General features: G+C 40.8%; 1 protein-coding gene across 1 annotated transcript; it reads left to right on the plus strand.

The window, feature by feature from the left end:
* Window positions 1-72: 72 nt before the first annotated feature.
* GLRX3 (glutaredoxin 3) lies at window positions 73-19144 on the plus strand. Its single transcript, XM_062001663.1, has 11 exons — window positions 73-294; window positions 4086-4194; window positions 6855-6929; window positions 7542-7743; window positions 12351-12523; window positions 12618-12679; window positions 14694-14751; window positions 16472-16524; window positions 17334-17373; window positions 17455-17547; window positions 18970-19144. The coding sequence occupies exons 1-11, from the start codon at window positions 224-226 to the stop codon at window positions 19018-19020; spliced, it is 987 nt and encodes a 328-aa protein (XP_061857647.1). The 5' UTR covers window positions 73-223; the 3' UTR covers window positions 19021-19144.
* The last annotated feature ends 391 nt before the right edge of the window (window positions 19145-19535 follow it).

Here is a 19535-nt window from a genome sequence, read left to right on the forward strand (position 1 = left end):
TGCGCGGGAGGCGCGGCCGCTGTGGCGCCTGCGCGGCACCGCCCCGTGACCCGGCACCTCGCCGTGACCCGGCACCGCCCCGTGAGCCGGCACCGCCCCGTGAGCCGGCACCGCCCCGTGACCCGGCACCGCCCCGTGACCCGGCACCGCCCCGTGACCCGGCACCGCCCCGTGACCCGGCGCCTCCTCTACTTCTGCCCCTTCCTGCGGCGGCGGCGCGGCCATGGCGGCGGGGGAGGTAGCGGCGGCCGGCTCCGCCGAGCACTTCCAGCAGCTGCTGCAGCAGAAGGACAGGTGAGGTGGGGCTGGGAGGGATGGGCTGCGTCCCGCCGGGCTCGCTGAGGGGGCTGAGGCAGCGCGGGCCGTGCCGGGCTCGCTGAGGGGGCTGAGGCAGCGCGGGCCGTGCCGTGCCGGGCTCGCTGAGGGGGATGAGGCAGCGCGGGCCGTGCCGGGCTCGCTGAGGGGGATGAGGCAGCGCGGGCCGTGCCGGGCTCGCTGAGGGGGATGAGGCAGCGCGGGCCGTGCCGGGCTCGCTGAGGGGGCTGAGGCAGCGCGGGCCGTGCCGGGCTCGCTGAGGGGGCTGAGGCAGCGCGGGCCGTGCCGGGCTCGCTGAGGGGGCTGAGGCAGCGCGGGCCGTGCCGGGCTCGCTGAGGGGGCTGAGGCAGCGCGGGCCGTGCCGGGCTCGCTGAGGGGGATGAGGCAGCGCGGGCCGTGCCGTGCCGGGCTCGCTGAGGGGGCTGAGGCAGCGCGGGCCGTGCCGTGCCGGGCTCGCTGAGGGGGCTGAGGCAGCGCGGGCCGTGCCGGGCTCGCTGAGGGGGCTGAGGCAGCGCGGGCCGTGCCGGGGGTGGCCTGGCTGGGGTAGTCTGACCTCGCCGCTTCTCTGCTGCATCGTATCCCGAGAGAGCGTGGGCATCCCGGTGAGTAGTTGTGGAAGGTCTCGAAGCGGCAGGCCCCGTGGGAAAAAGACGCTCATGGATCTGACCCGTTCTATACCAGAACGTGGCTCGTTGCGTTTGGCCCGAGTTTCGTGTAAAAGACTGAAGAAGGCAGGGCAGGTACTGCCTCGGAGCGGCGTGAAACCCTTACAGGGAAGTAAACCTCTACGTAGGTTGGAAAAGGATTTTAGGTTTCTTTCTTGAGAAGCGCCCATTTTCTCAGGGCAGCTGTGAGCTCTCAGGCTCCCGGGTAGGCAGGGCTGCTGCGGTGGCAAAACCTTCTGAGGGGGTCGAGGAGCCTGAAGGGCCACATCGGCAGGAAAGCTACACGAGACGCAACCTTGCTGCAAACTAAGGATTGTTCTTTTTAACTGAGCACCGAGGTGTCAACAAACAATTACCATACAACGTTTTCAATGAAAACAGCAGCACTAGATGATCCGTTGGAAAACTATGTTGTTCATCTCTTGTGGAACAGGGTTGGTTTCTCATTAATTGCTCTAATGATGAACAATGGGGCTCTCTTTCTGTTGGCATCTCTCATCATGGACCACTGATGCTTTGTAGCCACTGGTTAGCCGCTCTTGATGTAGCATTGGAAGTCTTGAGCACTGAGGTTTTTGGGGGAAAAATGCACATGTCATTTACTGTGGTAGGAAAGAATTTACTGCTGGAATTAAAGATGAACAGCTGCTCAAGTGCCTTACTGGAGAAAGACAGGTTTGGTTATGAGCTTTGCTTGTCTGTATTGTTGAATCTAAGGTGTAGCAACTGTTACTGTAGTCTTAATCCATTGAGTATGTATTTAACTAGGACTTGTAACACACTTAAAAGAAAGGTGTTGGGTCATAAACATTTCCATGTCTTTTAACTGCTGCATTAGCAAGTGACTTTTAAATGGATGAGGGGAGAAAACTGATTAAAGGAATAGTGTTAAAAAAAAGGAATGATGAAACTACCAGCATCACATTCCTTAAGACAATGTAAGGAAACAGAGAAGTTTTGATTATGGGGAGAAGAAACTAGATTCTTCAAAACTTGCTCCATGACTTTCAGTTTTAATAATAATACAGGAGGAGAAAGTTTGAGACTTATCATAGGTTTTTTGTTACAATCATCTTTTGTAAGTAATAGCAGAGTTTGTAGGAGTGTCTTGGTGAATGTAAGAAATGCCTTGTTTAAACTCATAATGCTTCGTTTTGCTAACTCTTCTTAATGATTTAAATTACTCTTGCTACTTTGCAAGTTTAATTTAAAGTGCTCATATACCAAGAGGGCAGACTAACTGCAAAATTAGACTTGTTCTGTGAATGGATTTGTCAAAAAAACCCCAAATCCCAAAGCTGTTGGTACAAGTTAATTTAAAGTATGTTCTTCATGAAGGTAAAATAAGCTGCATTGCAGCTGTGTGTTCTTAAGGAATGAATAGAGTCTGATGGAATGAGGATTAAATAACCATGTGATTATTCCTCCTCTACGTGTCCTGAGCTAATGTGCATGTGATGTGTCCTGCTATGCATACTGAATTAAACCGAACATTTGTGAAATGCTTGTTGGCTTTGGGGAAGGGTATGCATTGCGGCCCTGATGGGAGGTGACGGGAGGGAGAGAGCATCAAGTCATTTATTGGTGCTTTGGTCTGATGTGTAGCTACTGTCCACTTCTGTGCTCTGTTCTCCTTTCTTCCACTGTTTTAAGCCAGTACAAGTATTCTCTTGGCCTGCTTGTAGTCTAATAGATGTAAAAATTACTTTGTTAAATGTAAGGCATTGTGGCAACTTGATAATTTCATTCTCTGTAATCGTTAAAGTGGTAGTACATCTGAGTAGATCTTAACTAAAGTCTTAACTAAAATGAGTCTGTGTGAGCTGGCAGCTGGAGTGATGATTGGGAGCCGTGTCTGCTGTGGGGGCAGATAAAGCTCCTGCACCAGCTGCCTGTGCTGTAGTCTGCCTCTGCTCTGTAGCTGGGCCTCACAAAGAGCACTGCCATGGAAGATTACAGACCAAAACAGAGTTTTGCAGTTCGAGTTGTAGTCTCAGTGGTGAGATGTGGTCTCAAGTTTCTCAAGAAGTCTGTACCAAAGCCTCTTCATAAGCAATGAGTTTAGTGCCATATTCGGAGTGTGGTCAGATAACACAGCTGTTAACTGTTCCAGTGTGAACGTCCTGCTGCCCACATGGCTACCAGAATTGATAATGAACTTCCTTTATTTAATTGTAAAAGACAGCAAATGGCTTCTGTGGCATGGTTGACTTGGTTTCTGAATCTCTTTCTAAGTAGATTATAACTAGTATGTTATTATATCTTTTATTCTTTTTCTGTTATGGTCTAGTGGGTTTGACTTCAGCAAACCTGGAAAATGGAATAGAAAATTAGATGCAAATATCACTGTTGTCATCAAAGTGTGTTTGTTTAAGCTCATGAGAACTGCCTCATGGTACCCAGTTTGATGTGTTCTGTTTGTGTGACTTCTCATCTTTAAATGCTATGTGTAATCAATACCAAGCACTTGAGGAAACTATATAGAAGCTGGAAGAGGATTAAGTAGTTGAGACTAATAAAAGTAGTAAAAGCATAAGAATACTGTATTTTTAGAAAAGTCCCAATAGATTTGAACTTACTACCTTGTTTCCTGGATGAGTAGTAAAGAGGCAGCAGTGGCACTGAGAGAAGAGCAATGGTGCAGTCTCTGGTGTGAAGCTACTAGGCTTTGGAGCACCCAGAGCTTCTGAAGAGGGACGGCTTGCTTGGGAAGAGAGGTGGGATACTCAAGGGCAAAGCTGACAGCGTGAAACTCTGCATCCTGTGGTGTATGACTCGATATTCAGTGTTTCTGCTTGTTGTTCTGCCACTCATATGGAATGATCTGTTACCATGAAAATACAGGATAACGTTTTCCTTTTTATTGCATTACCTTAACAGTGCTGGCTGGGTTTTGGAGCATTTTCTGAAAACATGTTAAAATCCTCCTCTAGGCAAGGTGTAGAAAATGTTTCACTGGTTTGATTTTCTTTTTTTTCCTCAGGAAGACTCAGTGAGTGGTTGGGTTTTTGTGTGTGAGTTGCATTTTTTGGCATGGCATATCAAACTTCTAAATGTGCATGATTCTTTTTGAAAAATAAATATTGTTCCTACTTATTTTTATAGGTCCCTTGTAGTTGTCCACTTCTGGGCACCATGGGCTCCTCAGTGTGCTCAGATGAATGAGGTTATGGCAGCACTAGCAAAGGAACACATGCAGGTTACGTTTGTGAAGGTAAGTCAGGCAGTTGAGCTGCTTTTAAACAGAGGAGAGACATTATTACAAAACATGAATGAAGTGGTTTTGAAGTTCCTTTATGGCTTCACATTTAAAGATGTGAGTTGGACATAAGCATGAGATGCATCAGAAGTTTGTGGAGTGAAAGTTCCGGGTTCATCTCTCCAAACTTGGTATTGCAAACTTAGTTTTATTTTGCTATTTAAAGGGGAGGGGGGGGGGCGGAAAGAAAGAAAAAAACAATCTACTAAGATACAATTAAGGTTTTTTCCCTCCCAACCATTCTTGCTAACAAATAAGATTTTAAATTTCTCTGTGACTGCAAGGTCCCAGTCTTTCAGTTGGAGCTAGCCATATTTTTGAAGCTTCATTTTTATCCCTGGATTTGAGATTAATTTGGCAACACTGTTCTTTTCAGGTTTGCTGGAGTTTTCATTTATTCCCATGATGTTATTGGTTTAGGTAACCAGATCTCAGAATGCATGGAGATTTTCTGTCTGCTAATAAAGATGAACAGTAATCTCTTTGAAGTTTCAAGGAAGGTAAATTTAAGTCTAGGCAATATTGTCACTCTTAAGATGACAGTCATACAGTGCTGGATGATATCAAGAGAAATGAGAGGCTATATTTTTGCGAAATTGACTGCACATCCTGGTAGAAGAGCCAATGTGGAGGAAGAAATGAACACACATCATCAGCATGCTGTTAGTTTTAAAACAACTTGCTCTTGTTAATGAGACACTTGTGTGATTATGAGGGCAGGGAGTAATGGAGCAGCCAGCTGTGTGTGAGTATTTTAGTTTGATTTCTTACAGCCTTTAGGTTTTGTGGATTTTTTTAATGATTCCTCTCACTTGGTATTTCCTTCTGTAAAACAGAAGGACAGAACTATTTTAATGGTAGTGTTTTATTACTTAGAGCTTCAAAAGACTAATTTTCAATGTTTTGAAAATTCAAGGTGCTTAAATTTATATAGAGTTGCTGTAGGTTTTAGTAGGCCTAAGAAAGTTTCAAAACTCTCACTTGCCTTTTTCTTATTCATATCCATGTATTATTTTATAACCCTTTTATTCATCGGTAAATGTTGTAAAACCAAGACAGTGGCAGCTCCTGCTCCTCAATATTACTGGTATACTTGTTTAGAGAAAATGAGCTACTGAAAGGCTTGTGTGAATTTTTGATGTTTTTTGGGGAGGGGCTCTTCATGGGGAATATATTTGATTTCAAAAGGTCTTTGTGGGATTTTGGTCTGTTTTCCAGAATAGTCAGTCTGCCTTTTAATTGGCAAGAACCTGTAAAGTCATCAGATGGCTACAGATGGCTGAGCAAGACTAGTGTTCCACTGTGCAAATTATATCCAGAAACAGTTAGAAACAATGTTTTGGAAAGTTGTGCCAATAAGAGCAAGTTACTGAAATATGAAATGAATCTGTTCTGTATGTGTGAACCTCACCAGGGTGGAATGTAAGTAGCCAAGTAAAATAAGTTTTACTGGAAAAGAAAATTAATGTAATGGGTAGAAGTCATTGAATCATTTCCCACTTCAAAGGGAATAAGTAATTGTAGTCTATTTACAGTTTTGAAGGTATAGCTTTGGTTTCTCCATTGGTCCCGTCGGAGCATAGATTTACAGAAATACAGGTGAAGCTCAAACTGTCGCTTCTGACTTGCTCTGCTGGACTGCTTCTGTGTTTAGTGAGTTCATGAAGAACCCATATAGCTGGAGCTAATCAAAACGTGCTATAGTACTAAAATATTCAGAGGTTCACTGCTTTCAGTTACCAATGAGTGCAATCACAGCATTTTCTAGAATGCTTAAGGAGGATGGGACAGGCCTTTTCGCCTGTGTGCTGGATTGCATGTTTCTGTTTGAAGCATTTAGATCTATTAGCACTTTTTTACCCACTAACTGCAGTTCTTACAGAACTCCCGTCGTGAACAACCTTGTATTAGAATTTCTGTCACTTTTAGTGAATGCTTTTAGTGTGTGCACAGAAAATTGCAAATTTGACTTAAGATATGTGTTCTGGCTGATGATCACATGTAATTTCAAGGTATGCATTTGAATGTTTAATAAAATTAGAAATAGTAAGATTGCCACTCCATCCTCTTTAGCCTCGCAGGAGTTAAAAGTGAAATTGAGTAGACATCAATAGCTTATTGAAGAAACACTCCTTTTTTCTTCATAATTTGCAGAAGGCTGCAAATGTCAGTCATGATGTACTGCCCCTTGAAATTAGTCAATAGAGCAAACAGCAAGAATTGCTGTGGGCAGAAAATAAGCACTGTAATCATGACATAACTGGGGTCAATGATTTATGGATTTCAATATAGTAGTAGCTGCATATGATTGAAAATTTACTAGGTCAGTAGTGCACCAAAAATTTTATTCTCAGCCTCCAGGCATCTTTTGAAATGTGCAACAAAATAAAAACCTCTGAACCTGTTTTGACACTGTGTAGGCTCAGTGGATGACACGCCAACCCACTGAGTCTCATTTAAATGCAAATGTGTCACAAACTTCTGCATCAGATCCTTTTTAAATGCATCAAATGCCTAGAAGAACATTCTAGACAGGATTGCCATCCACAGTCAAACTTTAAAGAAGATTATGAAAATAATCTCTCTCTCTTTTTTTTTGTATTTTGGTTTTTTAGCTGGAAGCTGAAGCTGTGCCTGAAGTATCTGAAAAATACGGAATTAGTTCTGTTCCAACGTTCTTGTTCTTTAAGGTAAAAGAAAATGGGTTTAAGAGCCAGTGGATTCCATGTGGACTCTTAATATGTATACTTTTGTAATACTACTGTGAGAAGAGCGGAGCCTTAAGAACTTTCCCAGTGAAGAAACACTTGTGTATCTAATTAAAGTCTATTCAGTGGAACCTAAAACAGATAGAAATGATTCTTCCACTTTAAGGAAAGTCTGAAATACTACGTATTATTACTTTGAGTTTCTTAGTTTATATTTTAGTTTTCATACCTTGTGCTGCGTCAGATTTCTTGGAGTAAAGTTTCATTGTCTGGCTACAATTCTGACGCATACCAAAACCCAAGTTAATAATCTTTTGGTAGAAATGACAAGTCTGTTCAGGTCACCTTTGCCTGTGAGGATAAAACTTAAAATATTTTCTTTAATAAACTCTTGCCATAGCAAACGTGCCAGCATCAACAGTAGCCAGCCAGCAGAGTGCTGTGAGTCTCGGAATTGAAGGCTGGCAACAGATCAATACACTAATCCACCCTGCATCCGAAAATCTATACTTTATATGGTAGTTTTACTATTTTATTACAGTACAAACTCTGAATTTAATCCTTTAACCTTGTCCTATGTTTTGGTTTTCTTAGAACTCTCAGAAAGTTGACAGATTAGATGGAGCACATGCCCCAGAGCTGACCAAAAAAGTGCAGCGCCACGCATCCAGCAGTTCCGTTTCCGCTGTCTCCAGTGAGGGTGCGAAAGAAGACCTCAACGTGCGTCTGAAGAAGCTCATCAACGCTGCCCCTTGCATGCTGTTTATGAAAGGCTCTCCCAAGGAGCCTCGCTGCGGTAAGGAGTTTCTGAAGTTGGCGTTTGCTTCCTTTGTGTTACGTGTCACACTTAGTTTTGAGGAGATCTATCCCAAGAGTGTCTTGTATGCTTAGAGGCACTAAGGAAAGTATTTTCATGTTGCTGAGAATTAAGTAAAATTTTGGCAATGGAATCACAGAGATTAGGGACTTTTAAACACAGTAAGACACTTTTCCAGAGGTAGCTCCCTGTTTTTGTGACACGTTTTGGTCATCAAATTATGCATGTTGTGAGGGTAAAATAGTCTGAAGAGAATGTTTGTTATGATATTTCAGAATATCAAAGACTTGGCTAACATCAAGGATTACTGTTGCCATTGGGAAAATGAAAATAAAACTGTCCTGGCTGGTAAAATTGCCAAGTCAGTAGCACGTGTTTCTGCTGCAGTGGAAATGTCTTTTCTTAAACCAGGTTCTCTTGCTGACTGTTTAGAGTGCTTGATTCACAAATAACTTGAAGTGTTGATCTATATGGAAAGCACATGAACAAATGTTAAAAGACAAAGTTTTTCAAGTACCATGAAGCTACCTCACACAGGCTCAAGAAGTTGCGTTGGTTCCTTTGCTAAGCAAATGTATCCCGTGAGGCAGATCACAGCTATGTTGCTGGACCAAAGAGATGAAGAAATTGTAAAGCAGAACAGGAGAATAAGAAACAAATTAGCTATAGGTAGCTCTTTACAGTCAAGCTTCAAGGAAAGGCCTGTGCCATATGTTGACAGAACCAATGAAGAGATGACAGGTGCTCAAAAAGTTACAGGGTCATACAAAACCTCACTTATTTGTCTGAAAACAAATAATGAAAATGTGTGTTTTGTCAATCTGTGCATGAGTTACAGTAGCATGGACAGGCTTGAAAGATGTTTCTATATCATGGCAGAGATGCATGTGAACTACATATGTTTAAAGTACTTTGAGGAGGTAAATGAGGACTTGTGGAACTGTTCTTTTTGAAATCCTTCGGGTAAGGGCCCAGGAGGTGCAGCCTAGGGACAAAGCAGTGCTGCTTGTGTCAGGTGAGGAGTCCACCAGTGCTTGGTTTGACCTCTTGTTTCATTTGGCCATTTTACAGTCTGCTTTTTCAGATATTACTGTAAAAAAGTGCTAGAAATACGAGGGGAAGTGCAAGATCCTGTATGTACTGAGGCTTCTCATGCTGTACTGCACTTCTGTGTGTCTATCTAGCCACACTATTTCTTCTCTTTCTTTTTCCCTTTCTGGTTTCATGGCTACTGTTTCATTTCAATGCACTAATGGGTCCCAGAATCATGTCGGTAGCATTAGTTTCATAAATAACCAGACTTCGTAACTTTCGCATTCATTCTGCTGTTGTGTATTAGCTTGGGATTCTTCCAGTTTGTGCATAGGCATTTGGTCCTGTGATGAGCTGATGAAGTGCCATCTATTTAGGTATAGATAATTCTGTATTTGTATCATGGTTATAGGTGTGTGAAAGCTACATATCATCATAGGAATGATATATAACTTTTGTAGGAAAGGGAATTTTGCCTTGTTCTGGGATAGACTACTGAAGTGCATCCACTGCTAGATCTTGTAATACCTGTGTGTAGAAGAGCACTGCTCTGAGGTACTAATTTGTAAATACATTTGGAGTATCTACAGCTTAGGTTGTTCAGTTCTGCGTGCCCTACGTTTTGTGATGTTGGGTGCTGCTGTGGCACTCCTGTCAGTGAACCCGCTGTGGGTTGTTCAGGAGGTGGGTGGCAAGCTGTGAGAGAAGCACCTGGTTTTGCAATGCATGTGATGAGCTCCCAGGGGCAGGGCAGGCAGGGGCTGGTCTCCCTGGTACTGCTGTGTGCTTGGACTGCCCTTACACACCACTTGGCTTCTTTGGGTGTTTGTGGGCATTCAGTGGAGAGCTGGCTTTCTAAAGGAGCACAAGGATGGGCAGATTTTAAAACTGTGGAGAAAAGACCCATTGCTGTTTCTTATGTGTTTGAATTTTTGATAGGAGAGAATTGTGAGGTTATTAAAAAAAACTCCACAAACCAAAATGAAAGCGTCGAGGTTAAGAGTAGTTAAATACTTTATAATAAACTCAATATGGAAAGCAATTTAAGAGTGTAACAGATGTATTTGCATGTCTTAATATGATAAAGTAGATATTTCTTCAAGCTTTCAGTTCTTACAGTTGATCCCTGGTACCCCATGAGAAGTGCATAGGGGAGGTACTTACATAAATAGAAGTATTTATTAACATTGGAAATAGTGAAATGTAATCATTTGAACTTACAGTTCTGAATTCTGCAGTTAAATACCATGCCTGTTTTAGGCTGGGAGAGCTTGTGGCAGTGGTTGGGAAATGCCAGTAAGCTGTCTTCACTGAACTTCCTAGAATAAAGTCTCTTTCAAGGTGGAGGTGATTTAACGTGTTGTCAGAGATGTTGTGGATCTGTCTGAACAGGAGTAATAAAAATAGAATTAAATAAAAGGAGCCATGCTTGTTTAAAGGTGAAGATACTTTTGAATTGTCTGTTTTGATACAACTAATAGACTTGCACTGGAGTCTTTGGTGCAGCTGTCAAGTAGAGGGAACCTTCTCCAACAATGTATTTTGGGATCATCTTGTAGTTCATGATTTCTGTATTGGAAGAGCCAGCTAAGCAGAGTGTAAAGTCAGATTTGTCTCCTTGGTTTAGTGTTTACTGGCAATTGTATGTGATTGCTACATATGTTGTGTTATTTCAGCAGCTTAATTTGAACTGTGGTGATATTTGTTTATTTGCCTTGTCAATACTGTAACTTTCGTAGGGTGCTTTTATTGGTGTAGAATCTGGAGTGGCATTTGTGATCATCCAGATAACAGCTTAAAGCATTTTGCTAGCAGTTTAATTATTCCTTGTATTGCATGTATGGCATTCCTTCAGAAATTCAACCCAAATCTTTTGTTATGAAAGTAAAGCTGTTCTGGCACTTTATCCCTAAGCATAACACTTGCAGACTACTACCATAGCCCTTCAAAATGAAACACAACCAATCAATCTTTCTAGTTTGCATGTAATTGCCTACAGCTAAAATAAAGCTTTTTTTTTCCCCTCCAGTTCCTTACAGTAGAAGTGAGTTAATATATTGGTGATGGAATAACCATCAGCAATCAGCCTTTAGCTGTTTACTAATGAACTCCCAGATGTATGAAAAATTTCTGAATCTATGTTTTACTTCAGGCTGTACATGAACTTAACACTTCAGCTGTAGAAAGAAAAGCAACTTAGATGCCATACATATAAATACTGTTACTTCATATCTCAATAAATTGCAGATCATGAAAACTGCAGAGAGCTGCAGTAAAAATCCATATTTCAAAAACTAGTAGGTGGTCTTGCGAGCTGAAATCAAAGGTTATTCTTCTATGGCACTTTGATTCTTTTTCCCATTTAAAGCTGCTTTATTTTTTTATTCCTTTATTAAAGCCTTTAAGCATCGTCTCTCTTTTTTAATATTTGTGTAGAGGTTTTCATTTGTCTGCACAGCATTTGTTGGAATTCTTTGAGGGAATTGGCAGGATTGAAAGGGCATTTGAATCCAAACCAGAATGAGTTTGCAAAGATTTAAAAGATTATTATCACACGGATTTATGGACAAATTCTTGTGGATCTGTGTTACAAACCATACGATAGTGTTCTCTAGGAGGTGTCTACTTAAGGATGTGCATGCAAGCGGCAGTGACAGGTGTTGAAATACTTTAGGATAAGGACCATGTTTTAGAAATGAAGCAGAATTCCAAATTCTTCCACTGTGTTCCAACATACTTGGCATTTCTTTTTTTCATTGGCATAGCTTTCATAGCAGAGAAAATAGGTTGTGGAGGACCAGTGAAGCTGTGAGTCAAGGTCTGATCATCAGTCCTAAAGATCAAGTAGTTGGCTTCCTTGTGTGGTAGAGTACAGCAGAGCTCATCTGTTTTCTCACGGAGTAAATACCTGCAACACACTGTGAAACATCCTGTAGGTTGATGTCTCCTCTGGAGGAAGGTCTGTGCATCTGTTAGTGGAAGCCTTAGTTGATGGAGGTGACTTTGAACGTCAGTCTAAGTTTTTCTTTCAGGTTGCATCATCAAGAATGGACTTGTTGACATAAAGGGTAGAGCCTAGGGGTGGGTAATGTTGTCTGTCTGTGTCTTGGTTTTTGAAGTGATTTTGAAGAGTTTCTACAGAGACTAATGATTTAAACACTTTTATCTTCTTTTAAAAAAGATCAATTTTAATGTTTTACTTGGTGAATTTAAAATAGCGTAGAAAGAGAGTTGTTTGAAAGTAACACTTCCATTTTACTCAACTGCAAATTGGAATAACAGAGGGGTTTATAGGAATGTTACTTACTGGGTGGCTCTCTGAATAGAGAAGCACCAGGCTCACCAAGCTGTCCATATACTGTGGTTTTGTGATCTCAGTAACGTATTTTTTTTGACCCTTGATGACATTTGAGGGTCCTGGTAGGACAAAAAATAACACACTAGAGCTGCTTTGAACTTACTCTCTGGAAGAATTGCATTTTTTAAGTTAATAAAGTTTAGTACAGACATGGAAATAGTTTGTTTATAGCTAATTCCTCTTTTTGTGTTTGCAGGTTTCAGCAAACAAATGGTGGAGATACTGAACAAGCACGCTATTTCGTTTAGCAGTTTTGATATTTTTTCTGATGAAGAAGTTCGTCAGGGACTGAAAACATATTCCAATTGGCCAACCTATCCACAGCTGTATGTAGCTGGAGAGCTTATAGGTGGACTTGATATTATCAAGGTTAGAGACTGAGAAATTGTTAATCTTCATAGTTGTCAGAAGCATGTTTTTCTTGCTTTTTACATCTGTGTTTTCTTCTCACCAATCTCCACAGGAGCTCGAGGCGTCTGGAGAACTGGACACAGTCTGTCCGAAGGCACAGAAGCTGGAGGACAGGTGTGATGGGTTCAGTTTATTTTTGAAGTTTCCTGTATGTTAGTTTATCTAGGGGGAACCTGTATAAATTCGTGTCCTTTATCAGAAGTGTGTCGATTTTTTTCACTTACAAACCTCCTGCAGTTGTTTAATGTTGCATTTTCTGTTCAGTAAGCATTACTTTATATAAAAAGCTAGTGTTAAAATAGGCTTCAGTTGTATTTGTAGTTTAACTTCTAGTTATAGCAGAAGTATATAGATTCTTTCTTGTCTCCCTTTTAAGAAACAGAGGAAGGAATGTTTTAAACATTAGTAGCTTTGGTTAGCTTCATTTGTCACATACATCATAACTATCATGTCAGTGGAGAAAATACGTAGACTTGGCTCCTCCTTTTTCTTGATTCCTCTTGTCCTTCTGTTACTGTTTTCTCTCACCTTGGCAACATAAATATATGCTGCAACAGTGGGAAGTGTGTTGCATCCTGAATCAGATGTAATATCTAGAAACCAATTTGTCCTCCTTTGACCTTCACATTGGAAGATCTGCTCTTGTTTGAAATTCTGACCTGCCTCAGGCAGTCAAGCTCTAGATATCTGACAAGCCATTCTGTTTGAGAAGTTGCTAGTAGATGTGGCTTTTTTCCTAGTTTTTATGTGAATAGTGCCATTAAGATGTGCAGAGGAGGCCTGGTTTACAAGAAGGTAGCATGTACCTTGAAGGCAAATGTGTTTGCATAGATTCCCTCCTGTTGTCTGAGGATGGTAAGAGCAAGTTTTATAGTGCTCTAGATGTGACTGGTTCTGGTTCTTTTGCCTTCTCAGCATAATGAATGAATAATTTAATGCAAGCCATTTTGATATAGTGATTCAGTATACTGACTTTTACAGCTGCATGTTTATTCATTCCATTTTAATTTGTTCTGAGGCTTCTGTTACTCTACTAGAGTAACCTGTAAACTGCTTCACCAAGGCCACAGAGAACAATCACTACGTTTTGCAGTTTGTGATTAAATTGTAGGTAAAGATCAGTCACTCATAAGAAAAACCCTATGTGTAGCTATTCAAACATGTTAAAATAATAAAACGAAGGAGTATCAGTAGCAGGTCCTTTACTCTCTTCTCATCATCTTTGCATCAAAAATACCCTTGAATATTGACTTGGTTTCACAAACCAGACCTGGCAGCTGAGGAGCCAGCTCAGCTTACCGTAGCTCACCCTTGCTGTGGCTGTAAGTTTTGCTCTTGCTTTTTGACAAAGAGACAACTTGGTTGGAAAGAAGTTTTGAGGTTACATGGTCAAAGGCCATAGGTTAACAATAAAACTTTGTTTAGCTTTGTTTTGCAAGGACCGTGGATTAGCATGAGTGGTGCAAAGTGGTTTCCTTTTACAGGAAATGATCAGCTGTTGGGCATTTTATCCAGGGTGGTTTGCCCTTAGGCAGAAACTGTTGGACAGGAGTCTTTGCCAACTTCCTCCATCAGCTGTCACAGAAAACTTTTCCTAAAAAGAGTGTCTGAGGGTTGTGTGGGCAGAACAGAAGCAAATAGTACAAAGGGTCAAACCAGACCTGTTGTGGAATTTCAGGAGTGATTAGTCCTTACTCCATAAGGTGGTTAGTCTGCAAGCCCATCCATCTTAGAACCGACGGACAATAGGTATGCCACTTACTCTGCAAAAGGCATTGTCATGTGGAGAATGAGAGATGCCAAGTGTAATATTCAGTATGGGAAAAAAATATGTCACTAGACATTGTATTTAAAATATCCTAAAGTTGTATTACTCCTTAAGCTTATTGCTGCTTGGTGTTTGTAGGTCAATCTAGAAATGTAAATTGTTGCTCTAAAAGTTACAGAATGGTTCAGCTTCATTCACTAGTTTATAGTAAGCAACTTAAATGAAAAGAATTGCTTACAGTAATGTGTTTGGTAAAGCTATAAGATGCTGTCTTTTCACTTTTGCGTTTTGTTTTTCCTATCAAAACAAAGCTTGGGATAATAACTGAGCTGTTTTATGTCTCTTTTGGGCCTTCTGTAGGCTTAAAATCCTGATAAACAAAGCTCCTGTGATGCTTTTTATGAAGGGAAGCAAACAGGTAAGATTGTATTGCAGAATGTGTTATTTAAACGTGTTTTTAAACAGTCACAATTACCTTTTTCATTCATGAAAAGTAGTGGTGCTGGGAAGTTTGTCTTTTTGATTTGGTGTTTCCATAAGCCAGAGAAGAGCAGTCCCCATTTTCCCTGATGAATATATGTTGCTACAGTTCTGGTAGCTATGTTACAGTAAAATCAGGGGTTTGATGCCCTGCAGCAATGTCTGTCAATTGATCCACAGTTCAGGAATGAATGGAAGAACTGTATATGTCCTTTTGGTCTTAGTTATTGATTGTCTCTGCAGATAATGGATTTCCTTCTGATGTTCTGAGCACTTGCCCCTGATGGCTATCCTACTTGAGGCATACACTTTGAGCATTGCTCACAACTTTATCTCTAGGTGCATGTTTCTTGAAGTTTCCCTCTGACCTAATTGGGCTGGATGCCTTATCCTTTTTCATTTCTCTGACTTTTGTGCGCCTTTACAACTACATTTAAAAAAAAAACAACCCAAAACTGCTCTATGTTTTTAGGACTAAAGTACAATGCCACATACTATAAGTGATCCACTCACATGCATGGGATGGTCTGTGCCTGCTCTCATTAAACTGCCCTTAATTATCTTGCTCACTGAAATACAGTGACTGAGACAGACAACTGCTAACAGTTAGGATTAAAATAATAACAAATGGCTGTAAACCAAAAGGTCAGTCTGTTGCTTTGGGTTACATGCTCAAACAAAGCAGCCAGAGGATAAATTATTCCCATTTGAACAACAAGACACTGCAATTCTTCCTGTCAAAATTAACTTGAGTGGCACTTAACTTGTATGTTTCATTGGAGTCGTACCCTAAACAATAATTGCAGCTTGTGCTTGCAGGTTATAAGTAGCTTATGTGATATTTTTAAGGGGATACAGAGGTCAGAGACTGAGCTCCTTTATGCAACTTTCTTTCCATTTTGTTTTCTCCTTTGTTACCTGAGCCTTCCTATTAGCCATGGGAAGGAACCCTGTGGGTTGTGCTTGCTCACTGACACACTGGGGATGAGCTAGTTGGGCTTAGGCCTTCTAAACAGATGCATTCTGTTTCCTTAAAAACCTGTCATGCCTGCAGAAAGCAAGAGTTTGTGGGGGTTGCTTAACATGTTTCAGTTTGGCTTGAACTACCGGGGGAGTGAAATCACCAATAAGAAGGGATAGCCTGGATCAAAAATTCAGTGTCTAGAGAAGGATGAGTGTCCTGTGTCCTTATGCCATCAGTAGGAAGAGTTTGCAGTAGGTACTTGCAATTACTAATTTCAGTTGGGAGCTTCTGTATGTGCAACTGATTTATCAGTTCATCACAGGTCACTGCTCTCTCCAGAATGGTAAATAAAGGGTGATGTGCGTCTCAAAATAAAGCATATCTATTTTACAAATACACATAAGGCATTTATACCCATCTTACCTGTCTAACCTGGAAAAAGACTTGCCTTGTATCATCTCATACCACAACTGAGGAAAGTGTTTCATGTTCTCAGTGTCTTCATTTATTTCAGCAGAGAGACATTGAGCACTGTTTAAAACTCAAAGATGATAAAGGACTAGCAGTATTGCTCATTGGTAAGGTCATCCCTAGCAATAAATAGGCAATAGCTTCAGTGCAGCTTAAACACATGGAGTTTTGTGGATTAAATACAGCAGAGGTATATTTAACACATGTATGTTTTGTGTTCTAGGTGGCAAAATGTGGATTCAGCAAGCAAATTATAGAAATCCTCAATGGTACTGGGTATGTAAGTGGCCTTTTTATTGATTTTAGGAAGCCAGTTCTATTTTAAAAACTAAATGTTATGAGTAAGGAGTTTGGTAAATATTCATGGAAGCCTTCCCCAAATGTGATTTTCTTTGTTTATGAGTTTTGAAAAAGACCTGTATGTGAAAGCCCATAGTGTAAATTGCTACTACACTCATTTGATACCAAGTCAGACGTGATGTGTCAGATCTTGAGCTGCTTTAGTACTGCTACATAGTGATTGTCTCCTTGGGTTCAGGAGCTTATTGCAACAGTGACTTTTTTTTCCTTTATTTGCTGTGATTGTTGACATGAAAGAAATCCTTCCACTCTGATAAGGAACTCCTCTTAGAGAGGTCCCTCTTGATCTCGTTCCGTAATCTTGGAATCTCTCATGTTACCTAGCCTCAGTTTTCCTCTTCAAAGCAGTTCCTTCTGTAACAAAAGAGATTAGAATCGTCATCCTTTGAATAAACTGTTGTTTCATTTGTCCTGCTACTTAGAGGTTAAGCAGTTGTCTTGATTACTAGATGTTAGAATGGGCTTTGTGAGGTGATGGATAACTGTATATATCAATATACAACTCATAAATAAGTAGCAGTTACTCGGATCATTGCTCCTTGGCAGCTGTGCATTGTAAGGAGTTGCTACATTGCAGTGCTTGGTGCAGAAGGCACTGATGTTTTTCCTGTGAATTCTGAGTGATGTGGGAGCTCCCTTGTAAATGTGTCCACATTGAATTTTTTAGGGTCTTGCATTGCAAAACTCCACAGGAGATGATTTTGTTTTGTTTTGTTTTTCCCTAGCATTGATTACGAGACATTTGACATCCTGGAAGATGAAGAGGTAATTAAGCTTCTCCATCCTTGAGGATTTCCTTGTTGCTTTACCAAAGTTGGTGTTTACATTTAAAATTACTCTTCTTAGGTGCGGCAAGGATTAAAAACCTTTTCGAACTGGCCAACGTACCCTCAGCTGTATGTGAAAGGGGAACTTGTTGGAGGGCTGGACATTGTCAAGGTAGGGATGAGAGAATCTTGTTTGAGATGTAAATTGGCTGTTTGTTTAAAACTGTAGAAATGTTTTCTGCCCATAGCACACATTGCTGTGTAGTGGTCCTAGACCTTGAAACTTGGTGGCTTGGTTGCCTTTGCTGTGACTTCTATTAGCTCAACATGCAGTTGAAGGGAGCTCTAAATCTCGAGCATTCTCAGATGCTAAGATTTAGCAGTGAAATGTATTTTCTTGACAGCAGTCAGTTACTGTTACAGTAAAGACCATTTTTACCCCCGGGTGCATTTTTACTGGTTTCTCTTCCTAGTTTTACTTCTGACATTGCTTTTCTCAAATAAGGTGGGTGAGACATTTTTTCCTAGCAAACAGTCTCTCATTCCTGGAAGAAAGTAGGGTTTATTGTAGTTGTTTGAACAGACCCTGGAGCAACAAAAATAGATCTGCATCTCTTACTCTCGTTTTTGATTTTTGTAACAGGGCAGGCACACTGTTCTAAACCCCAAATACTCTGGAGCCCATTCTTGTCTGAATGTTTTATAGCCAATTCCTCAGACGCTGTAACTCCAGGGAAGAGACAATCAATAAATCTCATTTAGTTCTAGAAGTACTGGTATTACTTAAATTATATAGATTACTTTAATTTTATTTATTTAACAAGTGTGTGGGTTATTTCAGTGATGAGTAAGTATAGTCTTGGGCATTGTGGAGATACTGCAAAATGCTTCTCTCAGTGGTATTTAAATGTAATTTGTCTCTTTGCATGGTTGGACTGTATTCAGTTCACACTAACTTGTTTGGGTAGATGAATGTTGTCAGTGTTTTAAAACGCCTGCATAATGTTAAAAAGAAACAACAAATGGAGACAGTTTCTCTTGAGATGTGGGAAAAGAGTATCTAATCCACAACACATTATTTTAAAACTGTTTCCTGGTGTTCCCTAACTCTCCAAGTTAATGGCCTTGTTTTAATTTAAATCATCAGGATGATATAGGCAAGCTCCTCCTCTTACTGTCTTGTTTTAATATGTGGTAGTAACAAAAATCTATTAACTGGTGATCACTTCTTCATTTGTGGGATGTTGTAAAATTCATGTGTGCCTAAAATACATCTTGAATTACACTGAGAAGGAGATATCCCAAGAGATTTACTTGGTACAGCTGATACACCTTTAAAATAATTGTTATCTTTTCACTGAAAGGAATATCACTGAAGTACTTTCTTCTCTCACTAAATAGAGACAAACTGGAATTCAAATCTCACATTGAACTTCAGTGTCTTGGCCGAGAGCGGCCTCTAGTGGAGCAGCTGCTGCAATCTCTTACCAGCTGGAGGACAGGTTTCCCTATCCCAGCCTGTATCTGAAGAAGTCTTTTTAGCATGATCACAAAGTGTATAGAGAGAATAACTGCTCTGTGTGTTTCTTTACAGGAGTTGAAGGAAAGTGGTGAATTGTTGCCTGTTCTGAAGGGAGAAAATTAATGGGAAAGGACATCAACGGGAACTGAAGTACTTTGAACCATTATTCATGTATAGGTTCTGTTGGAGCAGTATGCAGCTTAGCCCTGTGGAACCCATCAGGAGTAAATAAAGGCAGCTTATGTACTGTGTGTGTTTCACTTGAGCGTGCTACATATGCGAATGTGTTTCCACTGAAGACAGGAAAATGTCGAGACCTTCAGATTCAATTAAATTACACTGCTGAGGAGCTCTGGGTTTGTTATTACGCTCCTTCTGCGTATTTGTTGTATCTAGATGTTTAAGAATTGATTAGTGGCACTGCTATCCATTGCAGTACCTTATATATAGGGCTCCATGGCATCTTTTGGGAGGGCTTAGTTCTCATTAGGAGAATATGAATGGGTCTGCCTCTGTGGTATGGAGCATAATAATTTCCTGCTCCCATTAATAATCGTTTTCATGTCTAGCGAGCAAGAAAAATACTGTTGAAACCTTAACCCAGCGCACCATTAGGAAGTTATGAATGAGTTTCAGCT

Source organism: Colius striatus, chromosome 8, assembly GCF_028858725.1.
Source record: "Colius striatus isolate bColStr4 chromosome 8, bColStr4.1.hap1, whole genome shotgun sequence".
In the NCBI taxonomy this organism is placed as follows: domain Eukaryota; kingdom Metazoa; phylum Chordata; class Aves; order Coliiformes; family Coliidae; genus Colius; species Colius striatus.

What these genes read in the sequence shown, in the direction of transcription:
- GLRX3 (XM_062001663.1), top strand. Translation starts at nt 224, where the DNA reads ATGGCGGCGGGGGAGGTAGCGGCGGCCGGCTCCGCCGAGCACTTCCAG. An exon ending in CAACGTTCTTGTTCTTTAAG is followed by an intron (nt 6,930 to 7,541) that starts GTAAAAGAAAAT and finishes TGGTTTTCTTAG; the next exon opens with AACTCTCAGAAAGTTGACAG. An exon ending in ACATCCTGGAAGATGAAGAG is followed by an intron (nt 17,374 to 17,454) that starts GTAATTAAGCTT and finishes TACTCTTCTTAG; the next exon opens with GTGCGGCAAGGATTAAAAAC.